Genomic DNA, 21,874 nt, shown 5'->3' with positions numbered 1-21,874 from the left:
AACTGTTTCGTTTTATTGGCAGGAGCAAGGTTTTTTTCCTGAGAAGGATATGTCGTTACGTTGTCACGTCTGTCATTTCTCTCAAAATAAATGAGAACATAGTTTGATCCTCTGAAACAGTAAGCATTAAATGGTAACTTTTAACATTAAACATTTGCACTAGAAAACAGTTTGAAAAGCAAGCTCATATACAAACCTTCCCATTAGAGACTGTTGTTCTTTGTCAATTTTAGATAAGGAGGTTTTACTATAGACTTTAAGGAAGCTCGGAACTACTGCTTAATGTTTTAGGCTTGGATAGCCTCAATAGCACAATTTAGAAAGACAGATTGAGAAAAGATAACATAAGTTGATGCTATCAAGTGAAATCTTTCACCAAAACGTTCCCATTTTGTGAATTCTGTGGTAAGTCTGCAGTACTATCACGTGAATTCTGTTTGGCACTTCAGCACAACAGACTTCAAACATTCCAAGTTACTTAACTGAACATAAAAATGGAAGTGCTTTGTTCTTATGGGAGATAACAGATTTTTTCCACATTCAAACACTACAATGCGATACAAAATTCTGGAGGATCAACGCAGCTGGCAAGTAAAAATGCCAGAACAAAGGTGACTATTGTGTGCCTGGGAAGCCAAGAGAACTCTTTGGGATTATAGAATTTCCACAGTAGCAGCCAGAGGTTTCTGGTAAAGTGGCACGGAGTAAAACAGCTCATTTAAACTGGTCTTTAAAGTCAGTCACCCACTTGGAGGAACAAACTCTTAACCTTCTTGAATATGATACTATGTCAGTTTACATTTTAAGTTTTACTTGGCACCCAATTTGAATAAAATTGATTTGAAAAATTATAAAACTGAGTTCTAGTGAACAAGTCTACAATGAGACATGAATTACGCTGCAAAACAGGACCTTGATGACAAAACCTAGTTCAACATGTAGCAAACAATATAGCATTAAAAAAGTGAACTACACACATTTTCTAAAAAATGCTGCTTAACTTTGCTTAAATTTCTGTGAAAGCTTTAAATGAGTAACTGTCTTGTCTCAGAAGGTACTGTGTCATCTATAAACACACATCTGTATAATTTGAAGACTCACTTTAATGCAAATAAGAGATTAGGATTTCTTTCTAGTAAACTTGGATACAACTGTTGTGTTGTTTCAATGGCTTCTCCCATTCTTCCTGCTAAAACCAATTTCTGAATTCCTGTTCACCAAAAAACAAATAAGAGATTAGGATTTTTTTCTAGTAAACTTGGATACAGCTGTTATGTTGTTTCAATGGGTTCTCCATTCATCCTGCCAAAACCAAGTTCTGAATTTCCGTTCACCAAAACCAGTATCAGTTAAATGGACAGCTTATGGATTAATACATGTAAATTAATGAATAAAAGACACTGCAACCATCAATCAACAAGGTTTTTTCCACTTAGAAAAAAAAAAAAAAATCAGTGTAAAGAAAGGTCACGGTTCCTTAAAAAGTTCAACAGGAAAATTTAAGAACTGCACTTCACCTGCCCTACATACATCTAAATAAGTACTCAATATTTTTATTTACTGCCAGCATACAACTACTTTGTACTCAGATTGCTCATTTAGAGCTAGATTTAAGAATGCAGACACTCTATGATTTATTTCTCATTTTCATACCTTTATAAATAAGCAGATACCTAACAACTGTCACCCGAGAACATCCAAATTGCATCCCACCTCCCACAGGTTCAATTTTGACTAAGAAAAACAAAATTTAGTCTCTCTCACCTACAACACATACTTCCAATCAGGTTACAGTTGACTAAACCTCTCCACAACAGTCCCTGCTTTATTGATGCTTCTGTTGCTGTAACCTGGCACAAGTCGCAAACAGCCTCACAGCTCTATCCACCGCCAGAGAAACTGAGCCAAATGAAAAACCACCCAACAAATGGGTTATTTTCCAGCCAGAGCAGTTTCCCCACGTGGTATGTCATGCAGTCACACAAGCGCTTGTGTTCATATAGCAGCGATTTAAATGAACGGGGAAGGCACTGTTTGATCAGGCTGCCAAACAGCACTGCCACAGCAAGTCAGACCTGAACTGCTGTTAGTTCTTCTTGTCCTCTTCCCCCTCATACCTTCAAGCAGGAAAACTCAAATTTGATTTAACTTATAGAGCATTCTCCAAACTCTACCCCTTTTCACAGATGAAATAAAAGCCTGGATGTTTGTCAAGACTAAGTTTTATAATCCTGTTTGTGACTATTAGGTCTCACAAACATTCATTTAGAGACATTACCCACATCTGTTTAAGACAGATCACAATTTCCCATTCAAGAGAAAGGCAACAGGTAATTTACCACATTCTGCTACATCAAACAAGTCCCAAAGCATTAGTGTGGAAGTTCATCTTAACCAGCTGTTCATATGTATGACTTTACATGACAGCAAAAAACTGTACTAAGGAGTAGAGCTGAAAGGAAATTCTACAATGATCCTTAAGAAAAAAATTTATTTAATATTTGTTTAAGGGGGGAAAAAAATGTAACATGCTTTCCAGCCTTACTTTGTCTATTTTTAATGGAAGCTAATTCTTCTAACACAGTCTGGTCAGTGGATCTGGCGAATGCCTCTGCTGTTGCACAGTATCCATGGTGAACTAAGTAAGACGATACCATTCTAAAAATATACAAAAACAAAACCCAGAAACACTCATTAAATACAGGTAAGTAACCAAGAATTTCTTGAACGGAAAAACACTTTTCTGAAAAAAAGTGAATTATACTTGAAATTCAGAAATTTCTATACAATTCAGACAAAAGTAATTCAGTTAAGAGCCAGTATATTCTTCAAAACACCATACAGAAAAAAGGTTAATCAATGTATCATTTTATTATAATGAAGCTTAATAAAAATGATTCATCATCCAAAGACAGGTTCAATTAGAACATTAATGCTAATTAAGTTTCTTTTTCTGCTCATTACATACACTGAAGTGTAATTTCTGCACATGAATTGTTTTCACTGAAGAAATAAAAAATACAGTGCCACAGCCACCATTTTCCAAGTGAGACACTCATGAGCCACAACCTAACCTGACATGCTAAAGGCTAAGAACACAGAGGGGAATTTCCAGAGTCCAAGGTATTAAAACTGTCCATTACAATCATGGCAATTTTTCTCAACTCCTCAATCCACATTAGATAGGTCAATTTGGAATAGAAGGCTTACACTCATTATAATGAATTATTAATGATGCAGATAACTCTTCCCCAAACATTTATTCATGCTCAATTTTATACATGTTTATCAAACCTGTTAACAAAAACCTATTCATACCAGTTTTTAATACTATCTGTAATTTTTTGCACAAGACAATAAGTATAATGTTTTAAAGATCTCTGAAATAATGCAATTATTAACTTTTTTTTTAAATGAACAGTATTCAAAGTCTTACTTCTGAATCATTGTTTGCCACTCTCCTTCCCGATCTCCTATTGGAAATCTGTCAATCTGTGCTTGAATTTTGGTTCTCCATTCTCGCATATAGTCTTCAATATCAAATACAAATGGGTGTTGTCCAAAATTAGCATCCACAACCTCTCCTGGTGTTTGAAGCCCTACTGTAGGGTACAAGTTTGGCTGCAAGAAATTTTTTAATTAGTTTTCCTCTAATTCTAAATTCCCCACTTTCTTTTATTTTCATCTCTGTAATAATATCCCCACTGCTACTAGTAGTGTGAAGAAGTAAATACCTCTGGATCATCTGTCCAGCAGTTAAAGCAACTTCTACCAATCCAGCAATAAAATGACTGATTTTTAACTTTGAAACAAGACAGACTTACTGATCATTCTAGTCAGAAAACGTACTTTTTAAACTGTGCTAAAGGTTACAACTTCTGGTTTAAATTTTACAAAATATTAAATACCAATTTTAAAATTATTTTTAAAGACCAGGATTAAAGCTTCTTTTAAAAAGAGAACAAAAATTAAACTTACAAAGTGGGCCATTTTCCTTTTGGGGTGAAATACTTAAAACATCGCTGAATTTTAGTAGTAAGAACTGACAGGATAGAGAACTCATTAGCCTCAAAGTCCAAGTGTAGTGCCTAAAAAGAACTGTAACAGTGCATTGAAGTTCTCGTGAATTCCTGGACTTGTATCTAGAAAAAGACTTTAAAGCATTTATTGTTGTCTCAAGTTTTATTTTCTGCTTAGAGATTAGGTCTCCATGCAAATTTGAAATATGCCAAAAATAGAAAAAGCAAAATCTGCCTGTGGGGATTAAAGTAACTTTCTTAAATGCAACTAGCATCTCAGCAATGGCAATGCAATCAGTTGGGATTTTGGGTGGGTGGGGGTTTGTTGCTGTTTTTTTTTTTTTTTTTTAAATTTATAAATATACCTACATCATCTTTACACTGCAATCAATGGTAGTATGGTATAATGGTATGCTGATCTACGGAACTACATGCTAAATAAATTAAAGCTACCAGTAAGAAGTTATCAACATGCAGGTCAGAAGGAACACTGAAGCCCAGTGAACCCAGTGAAATTAAGAAAAATACTCTGATTGTTACAAGCATACCCAAGCTTATCTTGCCCTTATTTCCACACCACCCATCCTGCTGCCCCTCCCCAATAAATCTTGCTCGCAGTGTTGCCTAGTCTAGACTTATCAACAAAGCACAAGTCTCAAATCTTATAGTGAGATGAAAACAATTTATTCTAATAAGGAGGGGTCCAGCTTCAAACTTAAGATGACACTCAGTTTTGCTGTGCTGGTACCATGTGCCAGCAAGGAGCCCTGCATCCCACACATCCAGCACAGCGGCAGTGGCTTCCTACATGAAGCACCCAGCCCTGTGGCCAGGCTGAGAAGCACCTTGGTTTACTGACTTCATTCTTCCTTAATATTTGTCCTTGCCTCCTAAGGCCATAGCAAACAGAGTAGCTGGCCAGATGGAAGTGCATCACACACTGCACCCTAACCAGATTACATCAAAAATTAAGTGGATGAGGAAAAAAATAAAATATGCACAGTATCATGCCTGTACCAGAAGCACAGGGAACACATTTATAACGATTTTAAGGAAAGTACAATTTAATTGACTGAAAAGCTAGAAGACTTCAGGTATCTGCAGCTTTCTTTAAAAAAAAAAAACCAACAAAAACTTTGCTATGTTTGATCTTACAGAGTGAACAGTATAGAGAAAGATTTTGAAAATTAGGCATCAAGCATGAGTTACAGTGACCATGTCTTAAGTAGCCACCCTTTCTGCGTGTTATACGCTGTATGCACATGTACCGTGTTGGTTTTAACAGGACTTTGATGTTGTATGTAAGGCCTGCATGTGTCAAAGTATGTAATAACTACTTGTGTGTATTATTTTCTGCTAAAATTCCATTAGAACTGCCTGTTAAAAACCTGAAAAGGAAAACCCCTGTAAGGGTCGGCTGCAAAAACAAAAACCTTCTTCCTTCAATTAACAAATCACCACTGAAATGATGAGGAGAAATATCTGATATTAAATTGTTTAAGAAGATTATGACTGTATTTCCAAGAAGCATAAGGTAAACGCGAGTTATATCTGAAACATCTGTTCATAATACACAGGAAAGCTGTTTGAAAATGCACTTATCTTACCGGTAAATCTGTGAAAGCGATGCCTGTAATGAAGAGAAAATTAAGATTAATTTCCGTATGTCTGGATTCTAGCCTCACTTTCTTAAGTGTACCATTATATATTCACCCAAACCATCTCAGAAGTAAGTAGTTATGTACGCTGACATCCATGACGCTTAGGCACAACTGATGTGTTTGAGTAATAAAGGCCAATATTTGGCAAAAAGTAATTGTCATTCAAAAGTACTCAATTTGCCCTCAATTTTTCAAAATAGGGTATGAGATTTAGCAAGCATACAGATATGCAGATTAGAAAGTATGAAAGTTCTGGCTACAGATTAAAATTTAGAGGAAAAACAGGAATATATGAAGATATTTTTTTCACTTCCACATCTCAATGCTGCGACACCAAGATTTAATGGTGTCTTTTCTTGTTTGCTCTTACTTTTTCTTCGTAAGTATGCATTATCATTACATGAGCAGCACATGCCTACAGTACTCCAAACCAGTCTGGATTAGAGTGAAACATTTACCATGTCAGGGTGTTCTGGTTTTCAATGAGAATAGTTTAGTATCTGTTATATAATTACAAGCACTCATCTACCCATAAGACCAAGACAGTGATTTTGCAGTCTCAGGATTAGAGAAAAATCTGACTTCTGTACACTTCAGGAACTTCACACAATTTGGGGGGGGGAGGGGCTGGGGGAGCCTTCTGTTAAAACATAAATTTTAGGAAATCTTCTTCTGACAGGCACATGAGAACAGTATTTCATAATTTCATTTATTGTTGGCAAGTATTTATTCAAATTTATTTTTTAAAAGTGTGTAAGGATTCAAATTCACTTATCCCTTCAAACTCTTATTTATTTTGTATCACTGCCTTTTTAAATTTAGCATTACAACAAAACTTTTAACCTTTTGTCCTACATTCCACCCCACTTTCCATCTCCATTCTTCACCAAGATTTCACATCTCAAGAGCATCTGGATTCCTTACTCACATCCTTGACACAAAATAAATGACATTAATCCATTTCCTCCCATCACATCTCCAAGCTATCATTTTATTTATTACCTAATCACACCCTAACTTCTTCTAAGCTGTTACTACTTTCTCTGTTTAGCACATTTTGACATCCAACTCACCTTTTTCCAAAATAAACATGGCAGTAGGCAAGACAGATAAATAATGACTGACTGACATATAGGTATTGGGGTTTTTCTGGAGTTTGGTTTTGGTTTTTTTTTTCAACCCAGGACTTCACACTTGCATAAATAATTGCTTAGCCCTTTCTGTAGCATCACATCCCAGGCTGAGACAGAGATTTCCAATACTCCAGAGTGTCCCAGAGAAGAAACATAAATGTCCTCCAAGACACGATCATATAGGAATTCTGGACAGCCAGCAACAGCAACAACTCAGCAAGACAGCGAAAATTTCCAATTTATTTTTCCCCTAAACACAGAATCAATTTTCCTCTGTCAGAAATTCAAGCTAGCAAAGCTCACAACAGCAGAAGAGCTGTCAGGTTTCCTCCTGAAATCCATAAAGTGTTTGTCAGACTCTGTTTTACTGGCCTCTCTTCACTGATGCTATTCTGTTCTCCTATTGAAACAGATTTTAATCACTTGGAGTGTTTTTTCACAGTTGGCCTAACCCAGTATGCTTTAAGACTTCCATTAAAAGAGGAGGTTCTGCTCCTCCCTTCTTAGCTCTTCCATGCATGTGACCACAAAGGCAGTGAGAAAACCAGTGTCTCTCTGGTTGATCGACAGTCTGATCCAACTTACCTGCAGGCACACTGTTACTAGTTCCAAAAAGGGAATAAGGCAAGACTATCCTTCTCAGCTTTAACCCAGTTAAAGATTAGGGTAAACACAACATGAGTCTGTTATCTTCCATTTTGATGTATACCCTGAAACAGGGCTAAAAGAAACAACTACACAGTGCATGGTTCAAGTGTCCCATTGCTGTAGGTGTCAAAGCAGTAAGTCCAGGTTATATAGACTAATACAGTTTAGAAGAAACATTAGATCATGATAGAACAGAATCACTGAAGTGACTACTTGGAATTGACCGATTGAGGCATCAGCCCTGCTCTGAGTAGGGGCAGGACAACTCCAAAGTTAGATCTGTTTGCTTAGGGCCTGAGCAAACAAACAGGCAGTCTTGTTCCGAGAGACACAGAGAAGAATTTAAACCATGTCCTTCTTACTACTTTGCAAGCCTTCCTCATGTTTGGCAATGTGAGAACACAACAGTGACTTCAAGAGTCCTTATCCCAATAGCCTCTTATTTCATTTCAAGCTAGCCTCTTCTCCTTATCGGATTTCTACCTATGATAAAAACCCTATTTCTTCTTTCTGAGCTTTATCCCTTGAAACTTCCTGCTCCCCTCAGCACAATTCCAAGATCTCTTCCCAAGCCCTTGTTCTCTCCTTGATGTAGGAAGTAGATTTTTTTCTTCTTTAACATTTTGTATCTTTGCTGATTAAATTGCATTAAGTGACTTGATAATTATATACAAACCATTAAAAAATGCTCCCGATATGAAGAGAATTTCAGATTTACAACAGACTTACAAATATAATGTTATAATTAAAGATAATGTTTCTCCATACCCAAGCTGTGTCCATTCTTTGTGTAGAAGCAGGTGTTATTGATAAGGTTGACACAACAACCAATGACATCACCCGTAGTAAATGTTGGGCCATAGGGTTGTCCAGTTCCAGAGGAACAGAATGAATGTCCATCATCTCCGTGATAACCATATGAATGTTTATCCCAACCTAGAGAACAAAAGCATTTGCAATTTGTTAGTTTCCTTTTTTTTATGAAATAATAGAAAGACTATGCAAAGTCTATTCTAACCTGGTTAATACAGTTGCTTACTACGCTCAGCTTTCTTATTTCTAAGATTTCTTATCTAACTAACAAATCTGTTTCCTTTGAAAAAAAAAACTAACTTCTTGTATCAAAACAGCTGAACAGGTAATTCCATTTGTAGTAACAGGTAATGCAAATTCAGACAATACATTTTTCTCTTGAAGTAAATCCACAAAATTATCAACATAAAAATATGATCAGCTACGATGTTAAAATTTGAAAAGCTATATGCAGACGTGAGCGTCCCAATAAAGCAGTGAAGATTGTCCTGTTTCCCTTTCATCTTGCAAAACTATTGCTACCATATGTCATAATCAAATTCTTCCTGGCTAAAACCCAAACACGCATCTCTGGGGAAACACATTTCTACTCCTGATTATTCTTAATGACTATTCAGCAGCAAGGAGACTGCATAATAGCAGAATCTCCAGACTATAGTGTCACTATCTTTGCTGCCCCTAAAAATTAAAAAAAAAAAAAAAAAGAAGGAAAAAAATTATCAATACAGGTGAAAGTCCCAGCCAGCAGGCACATCATTATGTGTGCAAATATGGTGCTAATTTTGCAGGTGAAGAAGCTGCAGAACCAGTTAACAAGCTTCATATTGTTACACTACTCAGTGAAATTCACAGCAAGCAATTTTAGTCTCAGCTCATTTAAAAATACCTGTCCACACTCTCTGCAATACAATACTAAACAAAAACACGGAGAAGAGGAGTAAACTTTCAGGCACCACAAAATCTTTTTAACAGATCTACTAAATATCTAGTCAAAACAATATAAAGCATGATCTTTAATATAAATTGCCAAGTTTTATATATGTGTATATATATATATATATAGGTGCATTCTGATTACAAGAATTTACACTGACAAACTATTTTTAAAGAGTAAAATACTGTGTGTTTATTCTTCTGTCAAGCTGCTGCGTACAGGCTAATTTGGAAGTATTTTCCATGCTTGGGCCCTTCATCCGTATCATCAGTAGCTTCAGCTGGCACCACATTAAGCATCTCTCAGTAAATTCAATATCCCAAATTACTGCAGTTACACTGCTTAGTATTATCTTCGATAATTATTTGCAATGTATCCTAAATCATACTCAAAATAAACTTAATGCCTCCCGCTAACAATGCACCATCCTTAGCTAGGCTCACAGTGTGACCGGGACTTGCTGTCATCATAAGGCTTTACCAGAACATTTGGGTGACAAAGTAGCAATGCAGAAGAAACAGAATACAGATACTCTATGGTCAATTCAACATGATTTTATACTTGGCTAATAGTAATAATTTTTTAAAAATGAGGGGGTATTTGTGGTTGTTTTTTTTGTTTGTTTGTTTTTGTTTACATTTAAAGATCTATTAAAAAAAACCCCAACATGCACACACACACACAAAACTTCTTTAAAAACTATACGTAGATATTGGGGACAATGGTTAACAAGACGGTGTCCCTGGACCACGTAGGTCAACGGAACAGTCAAAACTTAAAACTATGCTACACATCCTTACTATTGAGGTTGGAAAAGTAACGGTACGGAAACATAGTAGGAGAGCTCACTCCGTGTTTGACAGAAAGTTTTTGTTACAAATAACACTAAGGGTTCAGGGGAAGTAGTACAGGAGCAAATGTACAGTAAAATAATCATAAAAAACTAAACTTTTTATCGTCAAGCTTTAAATAATTCAGATAACAGATACAACAAAGATGTCATGCTATACTCTCTATCGCTTACCAGAACCTTCCCATCGAGGTCAAGCATATTTTAAAAACACAATTAACCGACTTAAGTAACTTACCAAACATAATAAATACTGAAACATACCTGGTAGTCTGTTCATGTTCACACCCTGTGCCGAAAGCCCAATTCCCATGTAACTGTCAAAATGAAAGAACAAAAGACATTTATCTGTCTCTTACAAAAATACACATATACATGGGGTATCGCCAAGAAACACTGTGCTCATTCATCACATACCAAGCTGCTGAGAGGTCATTTAATACTGGCATAACAGCAAGGGAACTGAAAAGTAATTCCTGGTATATATTGTATATAGACAGATTCTGTCCCTGGAGGAGCTAAGGACAACTTTATTTTCTCTTAGGCACCCTGGGTTACCAACGAAGAATACTGCTATTAGCCACAGCATTTAAAGCATGGATCAAGAAAGCCAAAGGCCATGTCTTATTTTGAAAGCAGGGGTAAAGCTATACACATACCAATTTAATCCCCTTCAACGTACATAAACATGTTTTGCAGACAAACTGGAATGAGTTGTTTTACAAAATACGCACAAGACTGTGCATAATTTCAGCAGCAAAATGCATCCTTGCACAACACTTATGAAAAGATCAGACTCAAACATAAAAGGCCTGGGTCACAGAGCAGAATGCTATCTTGAGAAATTTACCAGCAGTGTTACTTAGCTGTTGGCAAACTAAAGAGAGAAAACATTTTTACTACATTGATCAGCAATCTTGAGTCTAAACAAGTTATGGCTAGGTCAATAAAGTCCCAATGTCAGCTTTACAAAGGTAGTTTAAATAAAGTCAGTGTCCAGTACAATTATTAACAATTTAATAGCAAATACTGGAAAGCTGAAATTAATAATCCATCCAGCCAAAAACCTCAAAAATCACACTATTTGAATTTAGTAAAATCAGTTTTATTTGTTTCTTAAGCAAAAGTAATTTCACGACCAAGATGATAGGAAACCAAAAAGAAAACCAGCACAATGAAAAGCTAGGCACCCTGTAACCAAAAACCAAACAAAACCCACCAACTAAAAGCAAGTATCAAAAAAATCACCTACACCTAACATTTCCTAGTTTAGCAAAAGATGCAAATCATTTTGACACTAGATCAAATTAGTTAACATAAATTTACCATGAGCTAGTAAGCTGTATGAAAAAAAAAATTCATCCATGCCAATCTGAAAACAGTTTAAGACAACAAACACAACCTCTGTATTCCCATCTCATAAAATGCAAATTTAAAGCAACTACTCTACTAGGAAGTACAGGTTCATCTACTTTAACTACATTTAATATAGAATGAAACGGAGCAGGAGAGCTCAGAGGTCACAGGCTTAGAGTGTGTACTGGGCTTTATTTTTTCTATTGATCACTTTCAACAGTTACCTTAACCACTTCTATGTTATAAGTATCAAACTTATATAAAACGCCCTTCGCTGATCATTTCTAAGTTATGATCCCCATCTTCGTCTCCCTCCAACATACCAACAACGTGAAATGGAACCTCAGAAACACATAAAGCAGATACTACATTTAGAGACACCAAAGAGCTGGAGCAAAGGGCAGCAGACAAAAGATTAAACTTCACTGCGTTGCTAATTATATTACTAAGGCAGCACTGCAGCAGCAGGGTCAACAAAACAATTATAAATGAAAGCAAGAAGTGGAAAACCCTTGATTTTGTCTAAAACAATAAAGGCATGATTGTTATTAGGATAGTCCAGAGTTTTATGTGCAAAGGATTCTCATGTAAAGACTGAAAATCTGTTATTGTAAAGTCTCCTGTTAAGGAGAACTTAAAGAAAGAAAACTTACTTTTAAAAATAATTTTAGATAACTTAAAGAACTCCACTGACTGCAAAAAGCCTTTCAACCCGAGTCATATTAAAAAAAACTCTTAATCCCAATCAAAGTTTCATTTCAGTAGTCTTACAGAAACAAGATTAAGGTACACAAAAACGTAAAATGCTAGATAGAAAACTATCATCTTTTGGTACAACCTGTTTTTTCTCCCTCATATCTCATATCTTCTGAGCCTCCTCTTTAACTCAGTAACAATTGTAACCACAGACCCACTGTATTTAATGCAGCTGAGAACAAGGACTCTTTACCCACTGGCAATGACTAGAAAGCACTACACACTGACAGCACCTCAGTAAGAAGACCAATGTTCAACAATAAATATTTTTCACTTAGAGTGACCTGGAATGTTAACACCATTTCACCAAGGAGATGTGGTATCAATAGAAGAAACTCAAGCAACATTAGATTAAAACATTTCAAATAATTAACACATTTGCTATAGACATCTTTCAAAAGGAAAAAGGAATGACTATACAATTTATGGTTTGCAAGTCAGTGAAATGAAAGGCTCATCAATTAAGCAAATTTATTATTTGTTATAGTTGATGGATAGTTAATCTCATGTTCAACTAGATACAGTACCCTATAAATTGAGGGGGAAAACAGTACCATGACAGACAGGCTTCAGATGCTCTAAATTAATCAACAGGAGTCGTATTTATGCCAAACCACTAACACATAACTTTTTTCTTCCTGACACCTGTAAGCTTAAAAAAGACTTGTTTGTTTTTTAAAGAAGCTTAGCCCACATTTAGGTCCAGAGTCACTGTCTACAAAAAGACTTGCTTTAGTGGGAGGAATTATATAAACTGTCCTCCTGTTTGCTTCCTTAAGGTTCACGTATCATGTGCCTAAGAATCAGGAGAAAAACAGTGGCAAAGCTATGCATTTAAGTTCTTCTCCTTCAGTCCATGATAAAAATGCAAGGCAGCACAAGAAGCAGACACGCTAGCATGCAGGTACAATGCTGGCCCAGACTGGTCTCAGTCGGTTCATGATGCACTGCCCGCTGTCCCATCACATAGATGGGTTTTGTCTAGGAGATAGCCACAGATGGGAAGAACAGGTCCACTTCGACTGTGTCATGCCGTAACAGAGCCCTGGGGGAACAGAGGTGCCAACACCAGGAAGCAGCACACTCACTCCGACATGTAGCACCTTCCAAAAATGGACAAGATATATGGTGGTTTGTGAGACCAGAGAGGGTGAGTAACGGTGTGTTTCTGATGCCACCTCCCTTGTCACTTCCCTCTGTACCTGTGGATGGTGCCTTCACTTCAGCTCTCCACCCATAAACATCCCTGGCTGCTACGATGGGAGAATCACTTACCTAGGCAAATGGAAGGAAGTGGTCTGGGACCCCTGTTATTAAGAAGCCCCTCTCTCTGAATGTTTCTGTCCCCACTGATGGCTACTCATCACCTCATTAAAGTGCTCAAGTCTTGCAGGAGCTCGTAAAATTACAAATAACATGTAAAACCACTCATGGAATACATTAAATCAGCCCATGAGAGACTGAAATAAGAGACTACAGCTGAAAACAAATTTAAAGTGCAGCAAAATTGGTATTAAGGACCAAGAAAGCAAGCGCATCTCACATACTCTGATTTTTCACTTCAAATTGTATTTATCCTTGTTCCAGTTCATTAAAGACATAGATTACGTTTTAATGTCATGGCACATCTTCTCGTTTACATTTCACAACTGCAAATCATATAGAATTTTTTAGGAATACTACAAAACTGCAGAGTTTAAAATTTGCTGAAGATTCAACTTTTTTGCCACAAAGCAAAAGAAAAGTTAACGTCAAAAAACACAGGCACTGTGATACCTATTTTTTCCCACTAACACTGAAGAGCCTAGGCTTCTCTACAGTAAATTGTATGAGCAGCAGCAAAGTCACAGTAAGAGTTTTCTCCTCAAGTATCTTTCCAGTCAAACAGCTAAATTCACATTTTTGCTGGAGCCTAAAGTTTCTACTTGGATGCCTGAATAGGCTGAGTGCGAGAAATAAAAAATCCAGAACCAGACAGAAGGGAAAAAAAAAGCAATAAGAGATGGTACAGTACTAGAGACTGCTAAAACATAAGGAAAAAGAAAAAAAAAACCAGCAGTTCATATAAAAGATACACAATTCCAATTTTTATTTGGAACTGTTCCACTAGATCCTTTAGCCTCTGTATGGAAGCTGTATGAAAGATCTTTCAATAAGGAAGTTGATAATAATCAGAATCCAGGTAAATTATATCCTATTGTGCCCATTCCATAAAGAGGAATACAAAATCTCAAAAACTATACCAAACCATAGGTACCTCAGAAAGCTTACTAGCGGCTACCACTTCTCTAGTGAAAAAAAAAAACCAAACCCAAATATTCCATACTGCATTTGTAAAGACAAGTAAAATATTTTAGCCTATCTATGTAATGAAAACAACAACTACAGAAATTTCATTAGCAACCTGCTATCTGCAAAGACTCAAATTCCTTCTGACTTTCACTGTGCTTACATGTCCTATTAAAGACAGTATAACCTGGAGAAGTGCTACATCACGCTTTGAAATCCAAGCTGTTTTGGTGATGATGAAAGTAAATAATCAACCTGGTATCTTATCACCGACATGCTATATACTTAAAGAAAGCAACATAAACCATACGGTGTTAAAGCCTAGGTTATCATAACAGCTGTAAGGAACCTAAGTCCAAGCGCTAACAGAACTTTGCACCCATAAACAAGGCATCTGAAAACATCCTAACGTTTCAAATGCATTGACTACTAAGAAAAGTAAAATTAACACTATGAAAAAAATGTAAGCTGGACAACAAATGCAGTTTGTTTTACTATCAAGCTTGTATCTTAGAAAAGGGTAAAAGTAGAAAAAACTGCAACACCTGTAAGAATTTAAAGACTAAATGATCTTCTCAAGGGCCTTTGCAACTGACTGACTTGCAGGGATGTAAAAAGTTTGGATCATGTTCTCCTACAGTTTTCTACACAGTCTTCATTGACGTTATAGTATGATGTCAGAAATATAGCACACTAAAAAGTTATCTGAATTTCATACTTAATATAGTTACTCTGCATTAAAATTTTGTAGGAATATGCTAATCCAAGATTCTTATTGTCTGCACAATCACAATAGGAAATGAGCTGTTAAATTTTTCTCTATTTAAATGTTTCAAAATATGCCATAGACAGTTTGAGTCTTTCATTTCAAATTGAAAACAAGTTTAATTTTACGGAATGTTTCCCAGGAAACAGTATCTTGAAAATGATAAACCCATGGTTTCAGATTAATCCAGTTCTACACAGAGAAGGGGAAAAAAAAAAGTCGTCATCTTGCTTAGCGCTTGAAACTGTTATTCCTGTAACATTTTGCTTGCAATTCCCATAATGTTCCTAGAAAGATTCTAATTTACTGACATCCCTCTCCCTTTCAGAGGTTGCACAATTTCTGTCTTGTGACGCTGCTCCCTAAGCATTAAGCCTTTCTGGGGACCATACTGTCAAAAAAGATAACTGCGTAAACAATAATATCATTTAAGTCTGGGCTGCAGTATCATCTATGCATGACATTTATGTCAATGAACCTCCTAAGAAAGAAATAGCTTAAAAGATTTTGCAAGAAGCAAGGACCAAGAAATTAAATATCCTCTTGACTTTCTTTTTAAATTAGAAATCTTACTTTCCAGAAAACATCAACAAAGAAATAGAACTCTTGTTCCAGTTCCACACATTTCTGACCAGTTAAACACAAACCTCAAATAATCCTCTTAAACATTTAGTTGCTGTTCATTTCTGTCAAATGTCTGGCCTTGTACACTCAGGTAAAAAATGAACTACTTCTATCTATAGTTTAAGAAAAGATACACTTGCTGATTCATGATCCAATCTCTTTTTGCAGCTGCGGCAATTCAAATGAAGGCACTAACGCAAGAAAGCCACTTCAGACTTGTCAGATTCTACATTGTACACAAGTACTCTGCTAATAATGCCACAAGACACACTCACCTGTAAATAGAGACTGAGTGAAGTTTGCAACAAACTGCTGGGGACATACCGAAACTATTAAAATAGGTCTTAAGACTGCAGAAAGTTTTTATATTAGATTAGTAGCATACAAAACGAAACAGCAACTGAAGAGGTTCTACACTTTGTTTACTGGTTTATGCTTTGGTTGTGAACAAGAAAATGGGTATACTAGATGCTAAAGGAAAAGCCAACTTACTGCAACAGAAATAATTTGCAATTAAAAGTATGGATTCTGTTTAAAGAGTCACACGTACATGCTCTAGAAGACAAAGCATTTGTATTTCACACAAACATCACTCAAGTGCACTAGAACAGCTCATCTTAAACCATAGGCATTGGTGTCATGAAAACTCAAACTTAACTCTCATGGTATTTGTTTTGGATTGTTTTTACATTTTTATTTTTTCACCCACTTCATCACATATACGACATACTACAAGATACTGCCAAACAACAGATGACAATTGTATGGCCAGTGTTAAAAAACAGCCATAATCCAAACAGGCGTCTAAAGCCTATCTAACGCTGCTTTACCAAAAAGCATACTGATTACTTCCATGAGTTGCTGTAGCACTATTTTTAGTGCAGAACTTACACATGCAATATAAAGCATGCTCTTGAAGATCTGCATCAGTACAACCACACCACAGGCTAAACAACCATGCTCACCAAAGTGTAAGCTAAGTGCTATCTGCTAAAAACTAAAGCCTTTCTAAACTCAGGTTTCATTTTTTCTTCTAGATGGCTTACCACTTCCAATTCTTGTTTTCATTCTTTAAAGAAAAGCATATCTGCTTAAAGGATATTCCATTTTAAGCATACATAATTCTCAGCTGTTCTGAAAGCACTAAAGACTGTCTAGAAGTAAATAGCATTACTATCAGTATCATTGCTAGTAAATGCATTTACAAATCAACAAATAAAGAATGGACAGAAATCCAAGACATGGAGGATAAAGGCGACTTCCCTGGGAAAGAAACAAGACAAAAAGTCTCTCCTGGTGAAAGATTTAAAAAACAAACAAAAAATCTGCCTTTAAACTAAAAGTAAGTGGGCATAAGCTCATGTCATGACCAAAAGTAGCACTGTCACCATCCTAGGCCCAGATTTTCATTTCTGCCCCAAGTTCCCCTCTCTTCTGCTGCCATAGCTACTCCTGAAGCCATACAAACAGTCACACTGGAGAACGAATCTGGCTGAAAACTGAACTCACTCTTGAGGTTATGAGCTACCCAATTGGGTTTACCATGAAGCTGACACAAACAGTCACCAACTGGGACAATGGAAGCGAACTCAATGAGTGTTCAGCCACTGCCGCTTCTCATGACCAAATCACCACAAAGTCTTCAAACTACAGTTTAGAGTAAGAATTGTAAACATTCAAAAACCATTGCCCTCGCTGGAAACAAAGAGATTCATTACAAGAACCAACAAGCCTAAGCCTGAAATTGATGCAGAAACGGGTAATCACTCCGTAAATCATACACACATAACTTGTTTATAACGTAAAATAATGTAACAGCATTTTGCTTCTGCAAGCCAGGTATTCAGCAGATACCATTGACAGCCCCTTGGCAAGTGGAACCACAGTATGCTTATGCCCAGTATAAAATGTCAAAGAACGCAACCTAAAGTAGCAGCAAAGCTCACAGACTCTCAACTAAGCGAGATTACACCTTCACCATTAAAGGACACCCACAGCAACAGCACAAAGCTTTAAGACTTGTAGTTTACATAAACTATGACAGTGTCATGCAACTATCTTTAGTTGTGTAAAAGACAGAAACATTAACTGGTACCTGAAATAAAATATTAACTGTGGGGCTGTAAGGCAGATGTATTACCACTTTACACAAAGCCAAAGGACCTAAATATGTTAACAATTAGTGCAACTGAACTCAGTAAAAAGCAGCATAAGAAAATGGAAATCAAGATTTGAAACAGACCAGAAAAGTCCCATTTGGATATACCTACCTAGCTAAGAGAATTGCCACCATAGTGATCATTTTTGGAAAGTGAGAGGACAGTAAGTACTATAACAGATGTAGAGACTAAGGCTTGCATCTCCAAATCACAAGAACAGGACCACAGGACTTAGCATACCCTTGTTCAATCCCATTCCTAGATTGCCAATGTAGTTTGCTTTAATTAAGCTCCTATTCTAAAAATTTAGATGAAACTAAAATTACAGAGTTGCATGCAAAATGCAATACCTATCTCATTCCCTTGAGTACTGTATTAGGAAATTAAAGAACAAAAGCTATGTACATTACTTCTGGTTCTCTGATAGATTAACTACAAATGAGGACTGTGCTAAAAGCTTATAAAGGTTTAATTTAAAGCTACAACTATATTTAGTTTCCCCAATCATATAAAATGTTTCACAGTACTTGCTGCAATACTCTGCTTTAACTGACACATATATGTATTTATTTGTTTTTAAAGTAACTGGAGATTTCAATAGAGATGTAAATATAACTTACTGCAGTTAATACTCTTCTTCCTACCATGCTTTCTAATCATCACTTTGGCTAATAGAACACTGGGAAAATGAAAGAAAGAAGCAGCAGCAAGACAGACAAAGAAAGGACAAAGATACTGACTTTCATCCAAAGAGCTATGACATAGTTCTTTTCTCTTGAGATTTATTTTCACAACAGGATATAACCACTTGCAACATGCTTGTACAGTAGTTAGGACAATGACATTCAATCCTGAATGGAACCTTGAAAGAGAAACACAGTATATACTACAGCATATTGGAAAGAAGTATTGCTTATACAGCCCTACACAGGCAATATAATCAATGTCTCAGGATTAAAACACACCCTTTACCAAAAAGCAGTGAAACATGAAAAGAAATTAGTCTAGCAAAGATTTCATTAGCACCTCAGGACTTTCCCAGGTGAGACTCTATCTGCTTCAGCAGACTTAAAAGCATGGTATCACCCATGCTTCAACAGATTTATACTTCAGGTGGATTCTGGGAAGCAGCAGCTGCACTCACTCCTCAACTCTTGTTCTTTCCACAGGGTGACAAATTCCCAGACACATCTTCAGAACATTTCCCTTTATTCTTATTACTGTTCATCAACAAGTAGCCTTAAGAACAACTTTCCATTTTAAAACTGATACAACATCCGTGAAAAGACTCCTGCACTAAGGAGATAAGCTGGTGTGCTGCACACCCCAAAAACTTCCTAAAAATTACATGAAAGTCTGTAAAGCCATATAGTCAGAAAACAACACAACTCCTTTAAAGACGAAAGCAGCATCAAACTATGGTCGTTCAAACCCTAACCTCTTTGTCAAGAGAACATGAGAACATGCTGCTATGGTATTTATTGTGTACACTGATTTGTGGACAGTAAATACCACAATCAACTCCCCTAAAACTATCAAATATCAGAGTGCAACTTCTCATTAATAAGGAACTAAGCTATATAAAAAGTGGTAAAATACAGAAATAAGTTTTCATACCAAAAAACATCTGTTGACTGAAATAAAGATGATGTGAGACAGTATTTCAAGTAATTATTAATTAATAATGTACTCAATGCTTACCCATCTCTTCCCTTACTGACAATTTTAACTTCAAAATAGTATATGCCACAGGCTGCAGGTATGGGATGTGTAGCTCGAACGGAAGCAGCATCTTTTGGAGTTTTTCCATGACCTGAAAAACAATTGCATTCAAAACAACAAAAATGTATTTTAGATAATTAGACTCAAAGCTATACATACCAACTACTCAAAACAGAAGGCTTATGTAATGAGCAAACAATATACAATATTTTAATCAGCCTCATTTTTATGTTAGAATATTTTCTTCCAATATTAAGTTTTCATTATAGGCACCTTCACTGCAACCAAGCATGCTATGAGAAGTTCTAGATATACTACTCTAAAAAGTTCAATGATTATTTGAAGAGAAACTAGAAAAAAGTTTCACCACTGTAAGTAACATAACTGACAAAAGGCCTTCTAGGTTTGAAAGAACTGTATGATTTCTCAAATGCATAGCACTTACTTATTTTTATAGCCTGAAACATGCTGTAACAGTTTAATCTAATACTTAGTGCTTCTGGATCTTCAAGTGACTTGAGATACTTTAATTCTAATGTCCTTCAGAATAAACATCAGTCATCATATAGAACATACAACTTATAACTCATTTCCATGTTCTGAATACTAGTTCAGGACAGTATTAAACATTCCGCCTGCAACTGAGCCAATGCAGCTCCTACTCCTTTTTTTTATAAAGCTCACTACATATCAGCTCTGCCACAAGAAGAATGCCCAGTGCCAGCTCTCGTCCACTCCAGGGATTTTCAACCTAAACCCGAGAGCCTCTTGCACTCCACTAAGACTAATTCTTCTGAACGTGTCACCCTCTTCACAGACCTTTGTTCCAAAGGCAACCTGGAAGCAGGCTTTTGGCCAGATGACTTGTTTTAGCAGCAACATATTCAAGCAAGCTCAGTCTCTCACAGGCACAGTAAAATCCCTCAATTATTGTGTGAAAGACACATGGTGTCACACGACAGTTTAGGAAAAAAAAAAAAAAAAAGGCAAGAGAGCAAGGTGGAAAGTATAATGGATCCTGGCTAGAGGTATTTCAATAAGATGGCAACCAGGGATGGATTGTCATTGCCATAAGAATAATTCATGCAGATCTCATGCCCACTCTCTGTGTGGATCTGAGGCATGATGAAAAGAGATGACAGTTTTGAGTGTGCTGTACGAATCACTTGGGCTGCAGCACTCCAGCTGTCATCTCCAGTCCAGACAGTGAGGCCTATCGCACCTGCATAGCAATTGATCTGCATATGTAAAAAAAACAAACCAAGAACCACAGTCCTTTCAGTGGCATTAGCACTGCAATTATTGCTCAGGCACAGACTAATTCATGTGCAGCAAGTCAACTCATACAGCTCAGAAGAAACCACAGGAAAATGACAGATAGCACAGCCAACAAGAAAGATCAGGCACAGCTGACCTACACAACCGAGCCTCTATCCCCAGAGCCCTCTAGTGTACATGTTGATAAAACAGTAAAGGCTGATGTGCCTGCAGAGCTAGCACCAACCACCTATAACCAAATGGCAAATACTCAGGCAAGGAGACCTCTCCGTTTCACCACAGCTGCACTTGCATCCAAAATTCTGCTAGCACAGCATGAATTCTTCACTCTTTGAAATTAGGTTTAACCTACAAAGTTTTTCTGATGTAACTAGTTCACCTCAGTGTGTTACTACCGTAAGGCAACTGGCTGACTATCCTACTTTTCTAGGTGTAAACACATCGGTCACTTTAATATGTCATTACTAAACATTTTACACAAAGATCCTTCAATCACCTCACAAGTTTTACAATATTAGGCTTATTACCTACCTTCTGCATATTGTTTTCAGAACTCTCACATGAGGAAAAATCAGTAATTTACTCCTCCATACACAAGACAGAATGCATGTTTTATGTTTTGTTGTTCACCACTTTTACGTTATTTCCTCAGGCTGTGTCCACCACGGTAATAACCAAACACATAACTTTAGAGTTTCCATACGTTTGCTTGGTTTTCAAGTGCTGGTAGCTCACTATTTAGCTACTATAAATTAGATTATCATTCCTAAGTATGCAGAAATCCTTTACCTAAAAGCATCCAAAATTTTATGGGGAGAACATTAAAAACTTCTGAGTTTTTAAACTCAGATATTTTTATTTATTTT

General features: G+C 36.5%; 1 protein-coding gene across 1 annotated transcript in view; it reads right to left on the bottom strand.

Annotated features, from left to right (window-relative positions):
• The window catches only part of RANBP9 (RAN binding protein 9), a gene marked incomplete at its 5' end in the record, with an annotated part of 28,680 nt that extends 8,859 nt beyond the window's left edge, over positions 1-19,821 (bottom strand). The window contains 7 exons of the mRNA XM_010083774.1: positions 1,102-1,210; positions 2,546-2,658; positions 3,437-3,621; positions 5,627-5,649; positions 8,230-8,397; positions 10,323-10,375; positions 19,710-19,821. Of these exons, the coding sequence (XP_010082076.1) occupies positions 1,102-1,210; positions 2,546-2,658; positions 3,437-3,621; positions 5,627-5,649; positions 8,230-8,397; positions 10,323-10,375; positions 19,710-19,821 (763 nt within the window). The remainder of the gene's footprint in view (positions 1-1,101; positions 1,211-2,545; positions 2,659-3,436; positions 3,622-5,626; positions 5,650-8,229; positions 8,398-10,322; positions 10,376-19,709) is intronic.
• Between the last annotated feature and the right edge of the window lie 2,053 nt (positions 19,822-21,874).

This window comes from Pterocles gutturalis, unplaced genomic scaffold (assembly GCF_000699245.1).
Source record: "Pterocles gutturalis isolate BGI_N339 unplaced genomic scaffold, ASM69924v1 scaffold33351, whole genome shotgun sequence".
In the NCBI taxonomy this organism is placed as follows: domain Eukaryota; kingdom Metazoa; phylum Chordata; class Aves; order Pterocliformes; family Pteroclidae; genus Pterocles; species Pterocles gutturalis.
This window is presented reverse-complemented; position numbering and strand designations above follow the sequence as displayed.